Source organism: Protomyctophum bolini, assembly GCF_963924005.1.
Source record: "Protomyctophum bolini genome assembly, chromosome: 11".
In the NCBI taxonomy this organism is placed as follows: domain Eukaryota; kingdom Metazoa; phylum Chordata; class Actinopteri; order Myctophiformes; family Myctophidae; genus Protomyctophum; species Protomyctophum bolini.
Genome location: NC_137872.1, coordinates 39,097,462 through 39,115,039, shown reverse-complemented (window position 1 = coordinate 39,115,039; position 17,578 = coordinate 39,097,462). Strand labels below are relative to the sequence as shown.

Here is a 17,578-nt window from a genome sequence, read left to right as displayed (position 1 = left end):
TATAGTGTTGTATATATTTATAGGAGGGTTGACATACTGTGAATCAGGAGGTCCAGGTTCGTTACTGAAGTCAGGAGGTATTCCTTTAGACAGGTCACTCTTCACAGACAGAAGGCTGGGAGTTGGAGACTCTGCTCTGTGGTGGACACTTCTGGAATCATACAGACAGAAATAACAATACATAAACAACAGAGACAGTGAATAATACTACTAGAAATAATACTAAGTAAATAACAGACAGTAATTAGCATAACAGTAGCTTGTATTCCATGTAGTACAAACGGTGCAATGGAATGATTTGCCCAAGGAGATAAAGACAAGTGCCTCTCTAAACACTTAAAACTTAGGTCATGATTGAGAAGGCGTTTTTAGAATCCTGAATGGGTCTGTTGCATTGAGCAATTGTAACAGTTATCTCCTTAACACATTACGACCAGGATTACTGCATGTTTTTGTGAGGGTACCTACCCTAGGGGACACGGGGAGAACATATGAGGGTACCTACCCTAGGGGACACGGGGAGAACATGTGAGGGTACCTACCCTAGGGGACACGGGGAGAACATGTGAGGGTACCTACCCTAGGGGACACGGGGAGAACATGTGAGGGTACCTACGGTACCCTAGGGGACATGGGGAGAACATGTGAGGGTACCTACCCTAGGGGACACTGGGAGAACATGTGAGGGTACCTACCCTAGGGGACACGGGGAGAACATGTGAGGGTACCTACCCTAGGGGACACGGGGAGAACATGTGAGGGTACCTACCCTAGGGGACATGGGGAGAACATACAAACTCAAAAAAGAAAGGCCCTTTCGCCAACCCCACCTCGGGTATGGGCACTGATGACACAGAGGAGAGAACACGCCCCCAGCGCCGACAGCGGGAATCGAACCCAGGACCTTCTAGCTGTGAGGCGACAACACTACCGACTGTGCGACTGTCCCACCTCTTGGTTTTATTTTTGATAAAGATTTTAAACTTAATAAACAAATCAGCTCCGTCGTTAAAACTCTCTTCTTCCAATCATCGCCAGGGTCAAATCCCACCTCCCCTAAAAACAGCTGGAGATGGTTATCCATGCTTTGATTTCATCAAGAATACATTATTGCAACTCTTTGTATATTGGCATCGACCAGGTATCATTCAGGCGTTTACAGCTAGTGCAGAACACAGCTGCCCGCCTTCTCATCGGCACTATAAAATATGTTATAGTGTATATTGTATAGTGTTAAAGTGTTATAGTGTTGTATATATTCATAGGAGGGTTGACATACTGTGAATCAGGAGGTCCAGGTTCGTTACTGAAGTCAGGAGGTTTTCCTTTAGACCAGTCACTCTTCACAGACAGAAGGCTGGGAGTTGGAGACTCTGCTCTGTGGTGGACACTTCTGGAATCATACGGACAGAAATAACAATACATAAACAACAGAGACAGTGAATAATACTACTAGAAATAATACTAAGTAAATAACAGACAGTAATTAGCATAACAGTAGCTTGTATTCCATGTAGTACAAACGGTACAATGGAATGATTTGCCCAAGGAGATAAAGACAAGTGCCTCTCTAAACACTTAAAACTTAGGTCAGGATTGAGAAGGCGTTTTTAGAATCCTGAATGGGTCTGTTGAATTGAGCAATTGTAACAGTTATCTCCTTAACACATTCCGACCAGGATTACTGCATGTTTTTGTGAGGGTACCTACCCTAGGGGACACAGGGAGAACATGTGAGGGTACCTACCATAGGGGACACGCGGAGAACATGTGAGGGTACCTACCCTAGGGGACACGGGGAGAACATGTGGGGGGACCTACCCTAGGGGACACGGGGAGAACATGTGGGGGTACCTACCCTAGGGGACACGGGGAGAACATGTGAGGGTACCTACCATAGGGGACACGCGGAGAACATGTGAGGGTACCAACCCTAGGGGAAACGGGGAGATCATACAAACTCCAAACAGAAAGGCCCTTTCACCAACCCCGCCTCGGGAATGGGCACTGATGACACAGAGGAGAGAACACGCCCCCAGCGCCCACAGCGGGAATCGAACCCAGGACCTGCTAGCTGTGAGGCGACAACACTACCGACTGTGCGAAGGGTATCGCCCAATTGTCTCGGTCCCGATTTCATCAAGAATAGATTATTGCAACTCTTTGTATATTGGCATCGACCAGGCATCACTCGGGCGTTTACAGGTAGTGCAGACATACTACTGTTTGTGTGGAGGTCCAGGTTCATTACTGAAGTTAGAAAAATGTAACAGTGAGTAAAGTAAAGTAAAATCAAATAGCAGGATTAACATACTTTGTATGTGGAGACTCTGGTCTGTGGATGTGATGTTTGACAGCTCCCTCCTCCTCCTCTCTCTCCTCACACTGACTCATCTTTGGTCTTCAGGAAACCTGTCAAGATTACAGGCATGCACGCACGCACACACACACACACACACACACATGCACATTTTAACCATTTATTTATGTCAACACAAAGGAGATGCATCGAAGGACACAAATATTATTGGTGCAGTAGAGTTACTTTTACAAAACCATGGGATGTGTTTTCATGATACAATAGACATGTCACTCAGCACTCTATGGGTAAAAGTAACGGTTTCTCCGCCATATATGGTGTTTTACCTCCTTTTGGGGAATCCCAGGTTGGTGAAACCCTCTAACAACCAGTCTGTGGTATAATGTCCTAGTGAAACCCTCTAACAACCAGTCTGTGGTATAATGTCTAGTGAAACCCTCTAACAACCAGTCTGTGGGTATAATGTCCTAGTGAAACCCTCTAACAACCAGTCTGTGGGTATAATGTCTAGTGAAACCCTCTAACAACCAGTCTGTGGTATAATGTCCTAGTGAAACCCTCTAACAACCAGTCTGTGGGTATAATGTCCTAGTGAAACCCTCTAACAACCAGTCTGTGGGTATAATGTCTAGTGAAACCCTCTAACAACCAGTCTGTGGTATAATGTCCTAGTGAAACCCTCTAACAACCAGTCTGTGGGTATAATGTCCTAGTGAAACCCTCTAACAACCAGTCTGTGGGTATAATGTCTAGTGAAACCCTCTAACAACCAGTCTGTGGGTATAATGTCTAGTGAAACCCTCTAACAACCAGTCTGTGGGTATAATGTCTAGTGAAACCCTCTAACAACCAGTCTGTGGGTATAATGTCCTAGTGAAACCCTCTAACAACCAGTCTGTGGGTATAATGTCTAGTGAAACCCTCTAACAACCAGTCTGTGGTATAATGTCTAGTGAAACCCTCTAACAACCAGTCTGTGGGTATAATGTCTAGTGAAACCCTCTAACAACCAGTCTGTGGTATAATGTCCTAGTGAAACCCTCTAACAACCAGTCTGTGGGTATAATGTCCTAGTGAAACCCTCTAACAACCAGTCTGTGGGTATAATGTCCTAGTGAAACCCTCTAACAACCAGTCTGTGGGTATAATGTCCTAGTGAAACCCTCTAACAACCAGTCTGTGGTATAATGTCTAGTGAAACCCTCTAACAACCAGTCTGTGGGTATAATGTCTAGTGAAACCCTCTAACAACCAGTCTGTGGGTATAATGTCTAGTGAAACCCTCTAACAACCAGTCTGTGGGTATAATGTCTAGTGAAACCCTCTAACAACCAGTCTGTGGGTATAATGTCTAGTGAAACCCTCTAACAACCAGTCTGTGGGTATAATGTCTAGTGAAACCCTCTAACAACCAGTCTGTGGGTATAATGTCTAGTGAAACCCTCTAACAACCAGTCTGTGGTATAATGTCTAGTGAAACCCTCTAACAACCAGTCTGTGGGTATAATGTCCTAGTGAAACCCTCTAACAACCAGTCTGTGGGTATAATGTCTAGTGAAACCCTCTAACAACCAGTCTGTGGGTATAATGTCTAGTGAAACCCTCTAACAACCAGTCTGTGGTTATAATGTCTAGTGAATCCCTCACAATTGATCACATTCAGAAGAACCTGAACCTGAATTCAGAAGAACTTTGTTGTGTATAGATAATGCTCAATTCAATGACATCTGTCTCTCTGTGCGTCTTACTGTGAGCACAGTTTATGTTTTCAGCACAGTTCCCTCGTTTTTGATGCACAGCCAATGCCAGTTGGTACCACAAGGTGGAGCACTGCTCCCTCCCTTACCCATACCCACTTCTGTCAGGCTGTGATCAACTGTCTGCCAGAGAGTGTCTAGAATAGATGCTAATGTTTTGAATTGACTTCTAAACAAGTTGTGATGGTGGGTTTAGGCTACTATGCTAAGCATTCAAATGACTGTCTCTCTCTCTCTCACTCACTGAATGAATTGAAATGCTAAAAATGGGCCATCTTCCCTGCATGTTTTTCCAGCATCAGTTCAAACGTTTTGGTAGGATATAAATAAGGCTGTGTGGCCAAACTGCAAATCTGCAATAATTATTGTATTGTCATTTGTAACTTTATTTAACTGTTATTCCTTTTTTCATAGAAGTGTGTATTTGTATGTCATACATGTCTTTAATGTTCAGATTAATTGAAAATGGAGGATAATTCAACAGATACAATGCCAAGGGGCTTGTCTTTGGTGTATAATATTAATTATATTGCACTGTCACTAACTTGAACTCAGAAAAGTACATTTAACCTTTATTTTTCTCGTCTCGTCTCGTCTATTTTCCCCCTCATCTTTTTTCTCGTCTCACCACGCATCTAAAAGGCACGACTGCAATTCATCTTAATGTCTTTTATGGCGTGCACGGTCTGGGAAGAACCTGTTAAACAACTCACGGAACTTTATCGTTTCAATTTCCCAGAGTAACATTTTTCAGTTCCTTGTTCCTGACATGACAAGCAGGCGCGGAGATATAGGCGAGGCAGTCGCCTCAGGCCAGGGCTCAGGGGGCCGCTCCCGCATGCGTGGTATTAAACTGTATTCTCTCTCTCTCTCGCTCTCTCCCACAAACACGCTGTTAAGTTACCGTGAATAAAGCTACATTTCCTGTCAATAATAAGCAGTGTAACATGTAGTTCATTGGGAGGTAAAGGGTGACGCTGTATTGTGAAGGCCCCTTCACGGCGCAGGCAGGAAATCGAGTGTTTAAACTGGGCTGCTTGGCTGCACGTTAAGAGTAGACTGATTTGCTCTGGTCTGTCCGGTGGCTGTACAGTACTGCTCTGCAATCGCCTGATAAAAGGTGAGTTTTGATTCTTTGAACAGTCAAAACAAGACCCAAAAATGACCACAGGCACTTTCAAAAGAGGGCAAGATAGATGGAGTAAAAGGTGGAATACAAACACAACAGCTCCATCCACATGCACTGAGTCTTACTTAGTGGAGGTGGGGTGAAGTCGCATGACAGGAATACCAACTTAAGACAACAACAGCATCAGAAAGACGGACGGACATGCCCAAGTGAACTTTACCACTTGAATTGAAACATTAAGACACTATTTTAATCAACAAATCCCGAAGCCGTCCCATTCATCACAGCCATGTACAGACGGCAGGCGGCACAACTGTATGCGAGTAGCGGCCTTATACACCCTCCAGTATTTTATTAGCTCCGTTAGGAATGAATGGTTATGGATATACATTTTGACATGTGACTTGATTTTCAATTTGCTCCTTATATTGGGACCCCAGAGAACCGAAAGCTGCGCTCCTTATATTGTGACCCCAGAGAACCTGGGCTAGAAGAACAAACGTTCCGTCCTCTCACTGCATGTTACACTTTGCTAGTGCAACTAATTCACAGTATTAATTGTGAACCTTCATGAAACGAAATTATTAAATAATTAAACAGACTCTTAAAAACACATCAAGTTGGGTCACACTCTCCTGGCGCTGCCACACCTTTGTTGATTTACTCATCATTGGGGCTAATATTTGTCGGCCCCAGAGCCTATAGAAGGCTCTGCTCAGCCCTCTGGCCCCGTGAGGTGCACTGGCTTTTGACCAATGACAGCTTTATTATTTACTTTCTAATTCGTTTTCTCCATGTCCGTTGACGAAAACATGAAGTTAAGAGATTGGGGCATATCATCCAATGGATTAAAATAACGAAAGGAAAGAGACAAATATTATACGTTTTGTGGGTTTGAAATTCTTGCTTTTTGGGGCAGAGACAGACCGACACGGCTTATTGGACCCATAAAGATATAAGACACAAAGTTAAGAAACAAAATGGCTAGTTCAATCACATTGGAAGTGGCTCGGGAGACATCCTTTGGTTAGACATAAGGTTGGTGAGGGGTGCGTTAAGACGACCGGATTAAGGTTGGTGAGCGGTGCGTTAAGACGACCGGATTAAGGTTGGTGAGGGGTGCGTTAAGACGACCGGATTAAGGTTGGTGAGCGGTGCGTTAACACGACTGGATTAAGGTTGGTGAGGGGTGCGTTAAGACGACCGGGTTAAGGTTGTTGAGGGGTGCGTTAAGGGTTAGGTTAGGTTTAGGTGTGCTGTCCCGTGGGAGGTTAGGTTATAGGGTGAGGGTTGGAGATGGTTAACATCGGTAGACAACTTGACTGCGTGTGCGTGCGTTTGTCTTGATTTGTGAGTTATCTTGGCACAGCGCCATGGGTGTGTACGCATAACAAAACCATGACGCTTCTATGCGACGATTGGTATGAAAAACAAAAGGGCCATGCCGATGTCTGCTATGGGGATTAATGTGGTTGACACGCACTGTAGGAGGAGAAGATGATGAGTTCAGATATGTACCAGTGCCACTGTCTGCTATGTTGTTTAAAGCTGCATTACACCTCAAGCAGACTGTAATTATGAAACCTTTTAATTAATTGTCTGGTTTGGGTGTTATTTTGTTCATAAAGTGCATGTGATCCTCAACACAGGATTTGATATATCCAGACTAACATTATTAGTATATTGCCTTCACCACCAATAACCATGATAGTACAGCACTATCTGCACCCTCACTATGCCAGCTTGTGAATGTGATCGACATTTGCATTAATGTTTTATTTTTGCCACGGACATGCAAAACAAGTGATCAATGATATTACCAGAACACAAATGTATAGCCTCCAGTACTAATAGACTCTTGACGTGGCATATATTGTCTACTCTATTCCACTGCGCTACACATTTTAAAATAAGTCACTTATCAAAAAAAGCCAATCTACAAGCTCACAACACATTACGGCATGTTGTGACCTTGTAGATCAGCAATTGTCCTTTCTTCTTAGCCTATAATGACATGCCCAAAATCAGGATGTCAGGGTTAAAGTAGTTATAGATATATACAGTAGTTACCCAATTAACTTACCCAGCAAGACTGGGAAGTTATCCACTGTATACTGGCAGGTGGCCGTCCTGAGACAGGCATTACTGTATGTGGCATAATGCATGGTCCAAGTACAGTACATTCCATGTTTGGGATTTCAATAAATGGGTCTTATACAGTAAGTACAGTTGCAGTCCGAGAAAGGGACACTTGGCTGCAAAGCTGAATGGGTGTGCAGTTACTGCAGTATACTTCATATTAGGTTATTAAAGCTGAATGGGTGTGCCGTATACTTCATATTAGGTTATTAACCCATTCTGGCCGGGAACCCATTTTGGTGTTAGCACGATGTTATGCTTTAGCTATTGAAAAATAGCAGATCTACAAGCTCGTAGCACGCCACCGAGTGGCGCGCTACGAGCTTGTAGGTCTGCTATTTTTGAAAAATCAAAGAACGACTGACATTTTTTAGAATCTGATCTCAGGTCAGAATGGGTTAATCAGACCAGTGTGTGTCCAGTGGAAACCTCGTATGAATCTGATCTCAGGTCAGAATGGGTTAACAAAAGAGCCACGTCGTAGTAAATCCTGTACATACAAACAAAGCGTGAAATGCAGATTTAAAGCTGAATGGGTGTGCAGTATACTTCATATTAGGTTATTGCAGATGGCCTTTCAGAGGACAGTGTTACTTGGGGACATGAGGAGAGTTCTACAGGCTAAACTAGTTTTGTAGCTTAAATAGTTGTTGTCAGAACATTAACCCATTCTGAACGGGAACCCATTTTGGTGTTGGCATCATGTTATGCTTTAGCTATTGAAAAATAGCAGATCTACAAGCTCATAGCGCGCCACCGAGTGGCGCGCTACGAGCTTGTAGGTCTGCTATTTTTGAAAAATCGAAGAACGACTGACATTTTTAGAATCTGATCTCAGGTCAGAATGGGTTCATCAGACCAGTGTGTGTCCAGTGGAAACCTCGTATGAATCTGATCTCAGGTCAGAATGGGTTAAGGTGTGGTACTGTACTGTACTGTACTCTATGTTGATGAGTCAACTATGCAATGCCAATGGAAACATACCTGAGATTCAAAACAGATAATTAAGTACATGATGAGTGATTCATGACCTATTTCAGCATTTTTCAATATGTTCCGCCACTGGGATTTCTTATAGGACCTTTTGATATGTTGTTACTAACATATTTATGAAACAAAACAAGTTGAAGGAGTTTCGAGCAACTTAAAACTGTCTGTGGTGTTCTCATAAGCACGAGTAGACGATAGAAATGACAAACAAGACACCCCGGGTCACCGGTGTGGTGGTACGGGCGCCCTAGGCTGCAATGGTTCGAATCCCGATCCCGACGACCTTTGCTGCGTGTTACTCCCCGTCCCCATATGCTGTGAGTTACTGTCCTATCAATAAAGGCCCAAAACATAAATCTTAAGAAAGAAAACAAGAGTAAATCCTTTGAATAAAATGTTACATGTCCAGTTATGAATAATAATTCACTGCTTCAAATTATGAAATCTCATCTTCCTTTATTGTCCCACTGGGGACAAATTCACACCATAAAGATGTTATGCGTAGTCATCAAATGTTTGTTTGAATCTTTACCTGTCATGAATCCTGTCCGCCCATGGTTCTGTACTGTACACCACCCTTGGTTCTGCTTCTGTACTGTAGACTTTGGACTGGATAATAAAATGACTTCTGTGTCCTGATTAGATAAAGTGGAGATGGGCGGAGAGACAGAGAGAGAGAGGGACAGAGAGAGAGAGACAGAGAGAGAGGGACAGAGAGAGAGAGAGAGAGACAGACAGAGAGAGACAGAGAGAGAGAGAGAGAGAGAGAGAGAGAGAGAGAGAGAGAGAGAGAGAGACTATTAGATTATAACTAAAGAAAAAGATAAATGCATCACATATTGGAACGAACTCACAAAATCACAACACAAACTAGAAACATATGTGGCTCTAAACAGACAGTATACTGTGGCAGACTACACCTAACCACAGTAACTGATACAAACCTGAGAAAGACTTTGACAATGTGCACGGACAGTAGGGCTGACCCAAAAAAAATCGATTAATCGACGTTCGATCGATAAGCACGGGAGTCTAAAATAAAAAGATCGAATAGTCATTAACCCATTTTGACCTGAGATCAGATTCTAAAAATGTCTTCTACATCCTGACACTTTTCTGAAAAAGCTATGTTTCTATGTCAGTGGTTCTTCGATTTGTCAAATAGCAGACCTACAAGCTCATAGCGCGCCACTCGGTGGCGCGCTATGAGCTTGTAGATTTGCTATTTTTCAATAGCTAAAGCATAACATGATGCTCACACCAAAAGGGATTCCCACCAAAAATGGGTTAAAAAGAAAAGCGGCCCCTTTTGGTCCGCGAGCCGGCCCCTCCGTCCTCACGTGTTAACAAGGAAGTCAAGAAGTCCAAGACCACTGTGATGGAAAAATAATGTGCCACGTTATGCAAAGTTGGCACCTATTATAGCGAAGAGGATTCTATCCATCCCTGATTCCTGCCACTACAACCCCTTCGGAGCGCATCTTCTCCAAAGCGGGATTTATTGTCTCTTTTCTGCACTAATATAATAAGTACGGTAACTAACTATATAGGGGTGGGCAACTGGCGGCCCGGGGGCCACATGCGGCCCCCACATTCAGAAGAACCATTGTATCTGTTGTGTCGTGTCTTGTCTTACTATGCTAGATCTAGATAGCACAAAGTGAGGAGACTTGCTTTATAGCTAGATGTTAACACTTTGTTGTGTATAGATAATGCTCAATTCAATGACATCTGTCTCTCTGTGCGTCTTACTGTGAGCACAGTTTATGTTTTCAGCACAGTTTTCGAAGCACAGCCAATCCCAGTTGGTACCACAAGGTGGAGCACTGCTCCCTCCCTTACCCATACCCACTTCTGTCAGGCTGTGATCAACTGTCTGCCAGTGAGTGTCTAGAATAGATGCTAATGTTTTGAATTGACTTCTAAACAAGTTGTGATGGTGGGTTTAGGCTACTATGCTAAGCATTCAAATGACTGTCTCTCTCTCTCACTCACTGAATGAATTGAAATGCAAAAAATGGGCCATCTTCCCTGCATGTTTTTCCAGCATCAGTTCAAACGTTTTGGTAGGATATAAATAAGGCTGTGTGGCCAAACTGCAAATCTGCAATAATTATTGTATTGTCATTTGTAACTTTATTTAACTGTTATTCCTTTTTTCATAGAAGTGTGTATTTGTATGTCATACATGTCTTTAATGTTCAGATTAATTGAAAATGGAGGATAATTCAACAGATACAATGCCAAGGGGCTTGTCTTTGGTGTATAATATTAATTATATTGCACTGTCACTAACTTAAACTCAGAAAAGTACATTTAACCTTTATCTTTCTCGTCTATTTTCCCCCTCATCTTTTTTCTCGTCTCACCACGCATCTAAAAGGCACGACTGCAATTCATCTTAATGTCTTTTATGGCGTGCACGGTCTGGGAAGAACCTGTTAAACAACTCACGGAACTTTATCGTTTCAATTTCCCAGAGTAACATTTTTCAGTTCCTTGTTCCTGACATGACAAGCAGGCGCGGAGATATAGGCGAGGCAGTCGCCTCAGGCCAGGGCTCAGGGGGCCGCTCCCGCATGCGTGGTATTAAACTGTATTCTCTCTCTCTCGCTCGCTCTCTCCCACAAACACGCTGTTAAGTTACCGTGAATAAAGCTACATTTCCTGTCAATAATAAGCAGTGTAACATGTAGTTCATTGGGAGGTAAAGGGTGACGCTGTATTGTGAAGGCCCCTTCACGGCGCAGGCAGGAAATAGAGTGTTTAAACTGGGCTGCTTGGCTGCACGTTAAGAGTAGACTGATTTGCTCTGGTCTGTCCGGTGGCTGTACAGTACTGCTCTGCAATCGCCTGATAAAAGGTGAGTTTTGATTCTTTGAACAGTCAAAACAAGACCCAAAGATTACCACAGGCACTTTCAAAAGAGGGCAAGATAGATGGAGTAAAAGGTGGAATACAAACACAACAGCTCCATCCACATGCACTGAGTCTTACTTAGTGGAGGTGGGGTGAAGTCGCATGACAGGAATACCAACTTAAGACAACAACAGCATCAGAAAGACGGACGGACATGCCCACGTGAACTTTACCACTTGAATTGAAACATTAAGAGACTATTTTAATCAACAAATCCCGAAGCCGTCCCATTCATCACAGCCATGTACAGACGGCAGGCGGCACAACTGTATGCGAGTAGCGGCCTTATACACCCTCCAGTATTTTATTAGCTCCGTTAGGAATGAATGGTTATGGATATACATTTTGACATGTGACTTGATTTTCAATTTGCTTCTTATGTTGGGACCCCAGAGAACCGAAAGCTGCGCTCCTTATATTGTGACCCCAGAGAACCTGGGCTAGAAGAACAAACGTTCCGTCCTCTCACTGCATGTTACACTTTGCTAGTGCAACTAATTCACAGTATTAATTGTGAACCTTCATGAAACGAAATTATTAAATAATTAAACAGACTCTTAAAAACACATCAAGTTGGGTCACACTCTCCTGGCGCTGCCACACCTTTGTTGATTTACTCATCATTGGGGCTAATATTTGTCGGCCCCAGAGCCTATAGAAGGCTCTGCTCAGCCCTCTGGCCCCGTGAGGTGCACTGGCTTTTGACCAATGACAGCTTTATTATTTACTTTCTAATTCGTTTTCTCCATGTCCGTTGACGAAAACATGAAGTTAAGAGATTGGGGCATATCATCCAATGGATTAAAATAACGAAAGGAAAGAGACAAATATTATACGTTTTGTGGGTTTGAAATTCTTGCTTTTTGGGGCAGAGACAGACCGACACGGCTTATTGGACCCATAAAGATATAAGACACAAAGTTAAGAAACAAAATGGCTAGTTCAATCACATTGGAAGTGGCTCGGGAGGAATCCTTTGGTTAGACATAAGGTTGGGGAGGGGTGCGTTAAGACGACTGGATTAAGGTTGGTGAGGGGTGCGTTAAGACGACCGGATTAAGGTTGGTGAGGGGTGCGTTAAGACGACCGGGTTAAGGTTGTTGAGGGGTGCGTTAAGGGTTAGGTTAGGTTTAGGTGTGCTGTCCCGTGGGAGATTAGGTTATAGGGTGAGGGTTGGAGATGCTTAACATCGGTAGACAACTTGACTGCGTGTGCGTGCGTTTGTCTTGATTTGTGAGTTATCTTGGCACAGCACCATGGGTGTGTACGCATAACAAAACCATGACGCTTCTATGCGACGATTGGTATGAAAAACAAAAGGGCCATGCCAATGTCGGCTATGGGGATTAATGTGGTTGACACGCACTGTAGGAGGAGAAGATGATGAGTTCAGATATGTACCAGTGCCACTGTCTGCTATGTTGTTTAAAGCTGTATTACACCTCAAGCAGACTGTAATTATGAAACCTTTTAATTAATTGTCTGGTTTGGGTGTTATTTTGTTCATAAAGTGCATGTGATCCTCAACACAGGATTTGATATATCCAGACTAACATTATTAGTATATTGCCTTCACCACCAATAACCATGATAGTACAGCACTATCTGCACCCTCACTATGCCAGCTTGTGAATGTGATCGACATTTGCATTAATGTTTTATTTTTGCCACGGACATGCAAAACAATTAAATTATCAATGTTATTACCAGAACACAAATGTATAGCCTACAGTACTAATAGACTCTTGACGTGGCATATATTGTCTACTCTATTCCACTGCGCTACACATTTTAAAATAAGTCACTTATCAAAAAAAGCCAATCTACAAGCTCACAACACATTACGGCATGTTGTGACCTTGTAGATCAGCAATTGTCCTTTCTTCTTAGCCTATAATGACATGCCCAAAATCAGGATGTCAGGGTTAAAGTAGTTATAGATATATACAGTAGTTACCCAATTAACTTACCCAGCAAGACTGGGAAGTTATCCACTGTATACTGGCAGGTGGCCGTCCTGAGACAGGCATTACTGTATGTGGCATAATGCATGGTCCAAGTACAGTATATTCCATGTTTGGGATTTCAATAAATGGGTCTTATACAGTAAGTACAGTTGCAAGAGAAAGGGACACTATGATCTATGTAGGGACCTATGATCACATTGTTGTCATTATATTTTTTCTTATTTCATTCAAAAAAGAAATATACATGCATTGTGGTTATATATATATATATTGTTTTTTCTTTTTTCTTATTTGACTGTCTTACCTGAAGGTTTCAAAATAAAGATAATCAAATTAAAAAAAAATCAAAATATTAGGTTATTAAAGCTGAATGGGTGTGCCGTATACTTCATATTAGTTTATTAAAGCTGAATGGGTGTGCCGTATACTTCATATTAGGTTATTAAAGCTGAATGGGTGTGCCGTATACTTCATATTAGGTTATTAAAGGTTAGGTTATTAAAGCTGAATGGGTGTGCAGTAATACTTCATATTAGGTTATTGCAGATGGCCTTTCAGAGGACAGTGTTACTTGGGGACATGAGGAGAGTTCTACAGGCTAAACTAGTTTTGTAGCTTAAATAGTTGTTGTCAGAACATTAACCCATTCTGACCGGGAACCCATTTTGGTGTCAGCATCATGTTATGCTTTAGCTATTGAAAAATAGCAGATCTACAAGCTCATAGCGCGCCACCGAGTGGCGCGCTACAAGCTTGTAGGTCTGCTATTTTTGAAAAATCGACATTTTTTAAAATCTGATCTCAGGTCAGAACGGGTTCATCAGACCAGTGTGTGTCCCAGTGAAAACCTTGTATGAATCTGATCTCAGGTCAGAATGGGTTAAGGTGTGGTACTGTACTGTACTGTTGATGAGTCAACTATGCAATGCCAATGGAAACATACCTGAGATTCAAAACAGATAATTAAGTACATGATGAGTGATTCATGACCTATTTCAGCATTCTTCAATATGTTCCGCCACTGGGATTTCTTATAGGACCTTTTGATATGTTGTTACTAACATATTTATGAAACAAAACAAGTTGAAGGAGTTTCGAGCAACTTAAAACTGTCTGTGGTGTTCCCATAAGCACGAGTAGACGATAGAAATGACAAACAAGACACCCCGGGTCACCGGTGTGGTGGTACGGGCGCCCTAGGCTGCAATGGTTCGAATCCCGATCCCGACGACCTTTGCTGCGTGTTACTCCCCATATGCTGTGAGTTACTGTCCTATCAATAAAGGCCCAAAACATAAATCTTAAGAAAGAAAACAAGAGTAAATCCTTTGAATAAAATGTTACATGTCCAGTTATGAATAATAATTCACTGCTTCAACTTATGAAATCTCATCTTCCTTTATTGTCCCACTGGGGACAAATTCACACCATAAAGATGTTATGCGTATAGTCATCAAATGTTTGTTTGAATCTTTACCTGTCATGAATCCCGTCCGCCCATGGTTCTGTACTGTACACCACCCTTGGTTCTGGTTCTGTTCTGTAGACTTTGGACTGGATGATAAAATGACTTCTGTGTCCTGATTAGATAAAGTGGAGATGGGCGGAGAGACAGAGAGAGACAGAGAGAGAGGGACAGAGAGAGAGACAGAGAGAGACAGAGAGAGGAGAGACAGAGACTATTAGATTATATATAAAGAAAAAGATAAATGCATCACATATTGGAACGAACTCACACAATCACAACAAACTAGAAACATATTTGCCTCTAAACAGACAGTATACTGTGGCAGACTACCTAACCACAGTAACTGATACAAACCTGAGAAAGACTTTGACAATGTGCACGGACAGTAGGGCTGACCCAAAAAAAGAAATACCGTATATATTTACATTTGGCAGCAGCACCTGCAATTCAGTAACCTATACACATTTCAAAAGGCTTTGCTATGCTATGCTATTAATATTTTTTCTAATAAGGTTTGTCCTTATAGATAGAAATGTGATCATCTTTGTATAGTTTTGTATATTAACAATTTAATTATTAACGCACAGGGCCTCGCATTTCTCCCAGGCAGCTATGATTGCGAGCCATGCGTGGCGTGCGCCTCGCGCAGCAACCACTCGTCTCGCTGCTGTCATAAAGCCTCGATTAAATGACGCTTTATTTCAGTTAGTTTTACGGCAAGAGAAGCAAAATGCCGTTCCTTTACACTTGCGTGTGCCGTTTCCACGAGGCCTCTGAGTTTATTTCAGTTATAAATGCAAAATGCCGTTCGTTGTTTGCTGTACACAGCACGTGCAGCACACGACAGCCTGTGCTGCTTTGGATTAGACACAGACAGACAGACAGACAGACAGACAGACAGACATACCTGGCTGCCCAGAGGAGAGGCTGTGCTGTCACTGTGATGACGGAGCTATAGAGACAGAATTACACTTCTTAACACAATGTAAAAACTACACACTGTGATGACAGAGCTATAGAGACAGAATTACACTTCTTAACACAATGTAAAAACTACACACTGTGATGACGGAGCTATAGAGACAGAGTTACACTTCTTAACACAATGTAAAAACTACACACTGTGATGACGGAGCTATAGAGACAGAATTACACTTCATAACAAAATGTAAAAACTACACAAATATTAGAGGAGTTTTTCCCAAAATTTGAAACAAATTTCCCAGAATTCCGAAGTATGACAGAAAGGGAGAAATTACCACTCCTTCTGGGGGAACAGAAACAATGTGCAGTTTTGGCTGCAGAATATGTCAATTCCTGTAACAAGTATTATTATTTTTCTTTTCATTGATATTATGTTGTTATGTTGTTGTTTGTTATATCTGTGATTGTGCTTTGGCAACACAGACAGACAGACAGACAGACAGACAGACAGACAGACAGACAGACAGACAGACAGACAGACACTGAGATACACTTCATTTAACAGTTATTCCTTTTTTCACAGAAGTGTGTATTTGTATGTCATGTCTTTAATGTTCAGATTAATTGAAAATGGAGGATAAATCAACAGATAAAATGCCAAGGGGCTTGTCTTTGGTGTATAATACAAATTATATTGCACTGTCACAAAGAGCAATGAACAAATGTTTATCGATATATGTCTTTTACAAGCTAAGAGAAGGATAGCATTGACCTGGAAGAGGCCAGACAAACCAAGTATCACACAGCGGTTCAAGGAATTATGTTTATGTTTACCTTTGGAAAAGATTGCATTACATTCTTAAGGACAAACAAGAAAAGTTTCAGGAAGTGTGGGGACGTTTTATAAGTTATATAAAGAACAAAAATGTGTCACATTTAATGGATGGAGCTGAAGAGGAGTAGTGCCGTTGTTGTTGTTTTTTTTTGTGGTAATTGTTGTTTTGCTTTCTTTATACCAGTAATTGTCTTGTAATGTTCATTGTTGTTTTTTGTATGTTTGTATTGTCAGTTGTGTGTGTGTAAAAAAGGAAAATAAATGCATTGTTAAAAAATATATATATTGCACTGTCACTAACTTAAACTCAGAAAAGTACATTTAACCTATATTTGTTTTCTTATAAAAGGACAAAGTCTTCATTTTCAGAATTTCAATGATGCTGAGATTACAGAAGACATAATACAAGTACAGGCTATTGAAAATATTTAAGGATATGTAGCTGTTGCTTAGTTTAGTATTGGAAACACTAAAGTATTCAATATTCAGAGATACATGTAGTATAGGCTTATTGTTAACCACAGGTTAAGTGTAAACACAACATACTAACGGCACAAAAGTACCTTTTATATATACCTGTGTACACCTTGTTGAGCAGAGCAGAGCTGGAGAGCACAGAGGAAAAAGATCGCCCAAATGATCTTCTGACTGTTTGGGAGGATGGAACGAGACACTTCCTCGTTCCGCCCACACTAGAGGAGCAGATCTACAAGCTCACAGCGCGTCACAGCGCGCCGCGCTGTGAGCTTGTATATCTGATGGCTGCGACGCGACAGAGAGGGAGAGAGAGAATCACGCAGACCGCGTCCATTTTACCATATTATATTAAAGTTAATGGCAACGTGCTACCTATAGTCCTGTGACGAATAGTCAAAAATTGCTTTAGTTTTCGAGATACCCCTACCGGAGGTAGGACCAAACACAACATAGTTTTTCCTCATCTCTAAGGTCTCCCATACATGAAATGGATTCTTGTATAAAAACATTTTACTGCAAAAGTGGTGAAATTGATATATAAAGTTATACACCCCAAACTAAAAATAAAGCCTGTCCGTCTGGGGGTTGAGGCACTTAAAGTCATGTAGATTCACAATGGAAGGTCTGAGAGGTTCAAAACTTGGCATAATTGA

At 41.9% G+C, this 17,578-nt stretch overlaps 1 protein-coding gene across 1 annotated transcript in view; it reads right to left on the bottom strand.

Annotated features, from left to right (window-relative positions):
- Nucleotides 1-17,096, bottom strand: part of LOC308324079 (NACHT, LRR and PYD domains-containing protein 3-like) — a 35,308-nt gene extending 18,212 nt beyond the window's left edge. The window contains exons 1-6 of the mRNA XM_080775993.1: nt 17,012-17,096; nt 14,699-14,801; nt 8,868-8,970; nt 2,315-2,412; nt 1,280-1,393; nt 38-151 (exon numbers count right to left, since the gene is read on the bottom strand). Coding sequence (XP_080632119.1) covers nt 38-151; nt 1,280-1,393; nt 2,315-2,394 — 308 coding nt within the window. The 5' untranslated portion in view covers nt 2,395-2,412; nt 8,868-8,970; nt 14,699-14,801; nt 17,012-17,096. The remainder of the gene's footprint in view (nt 1-37; nt 152-1,279; nt 1,394-2,314; nt 2,413-8,867; nt 8,971-14,698; nt 14,802-17,011) is intronic.
- Between the last annotated feature and the right edge of the window lie 482 nt (nt 17,097-17,578).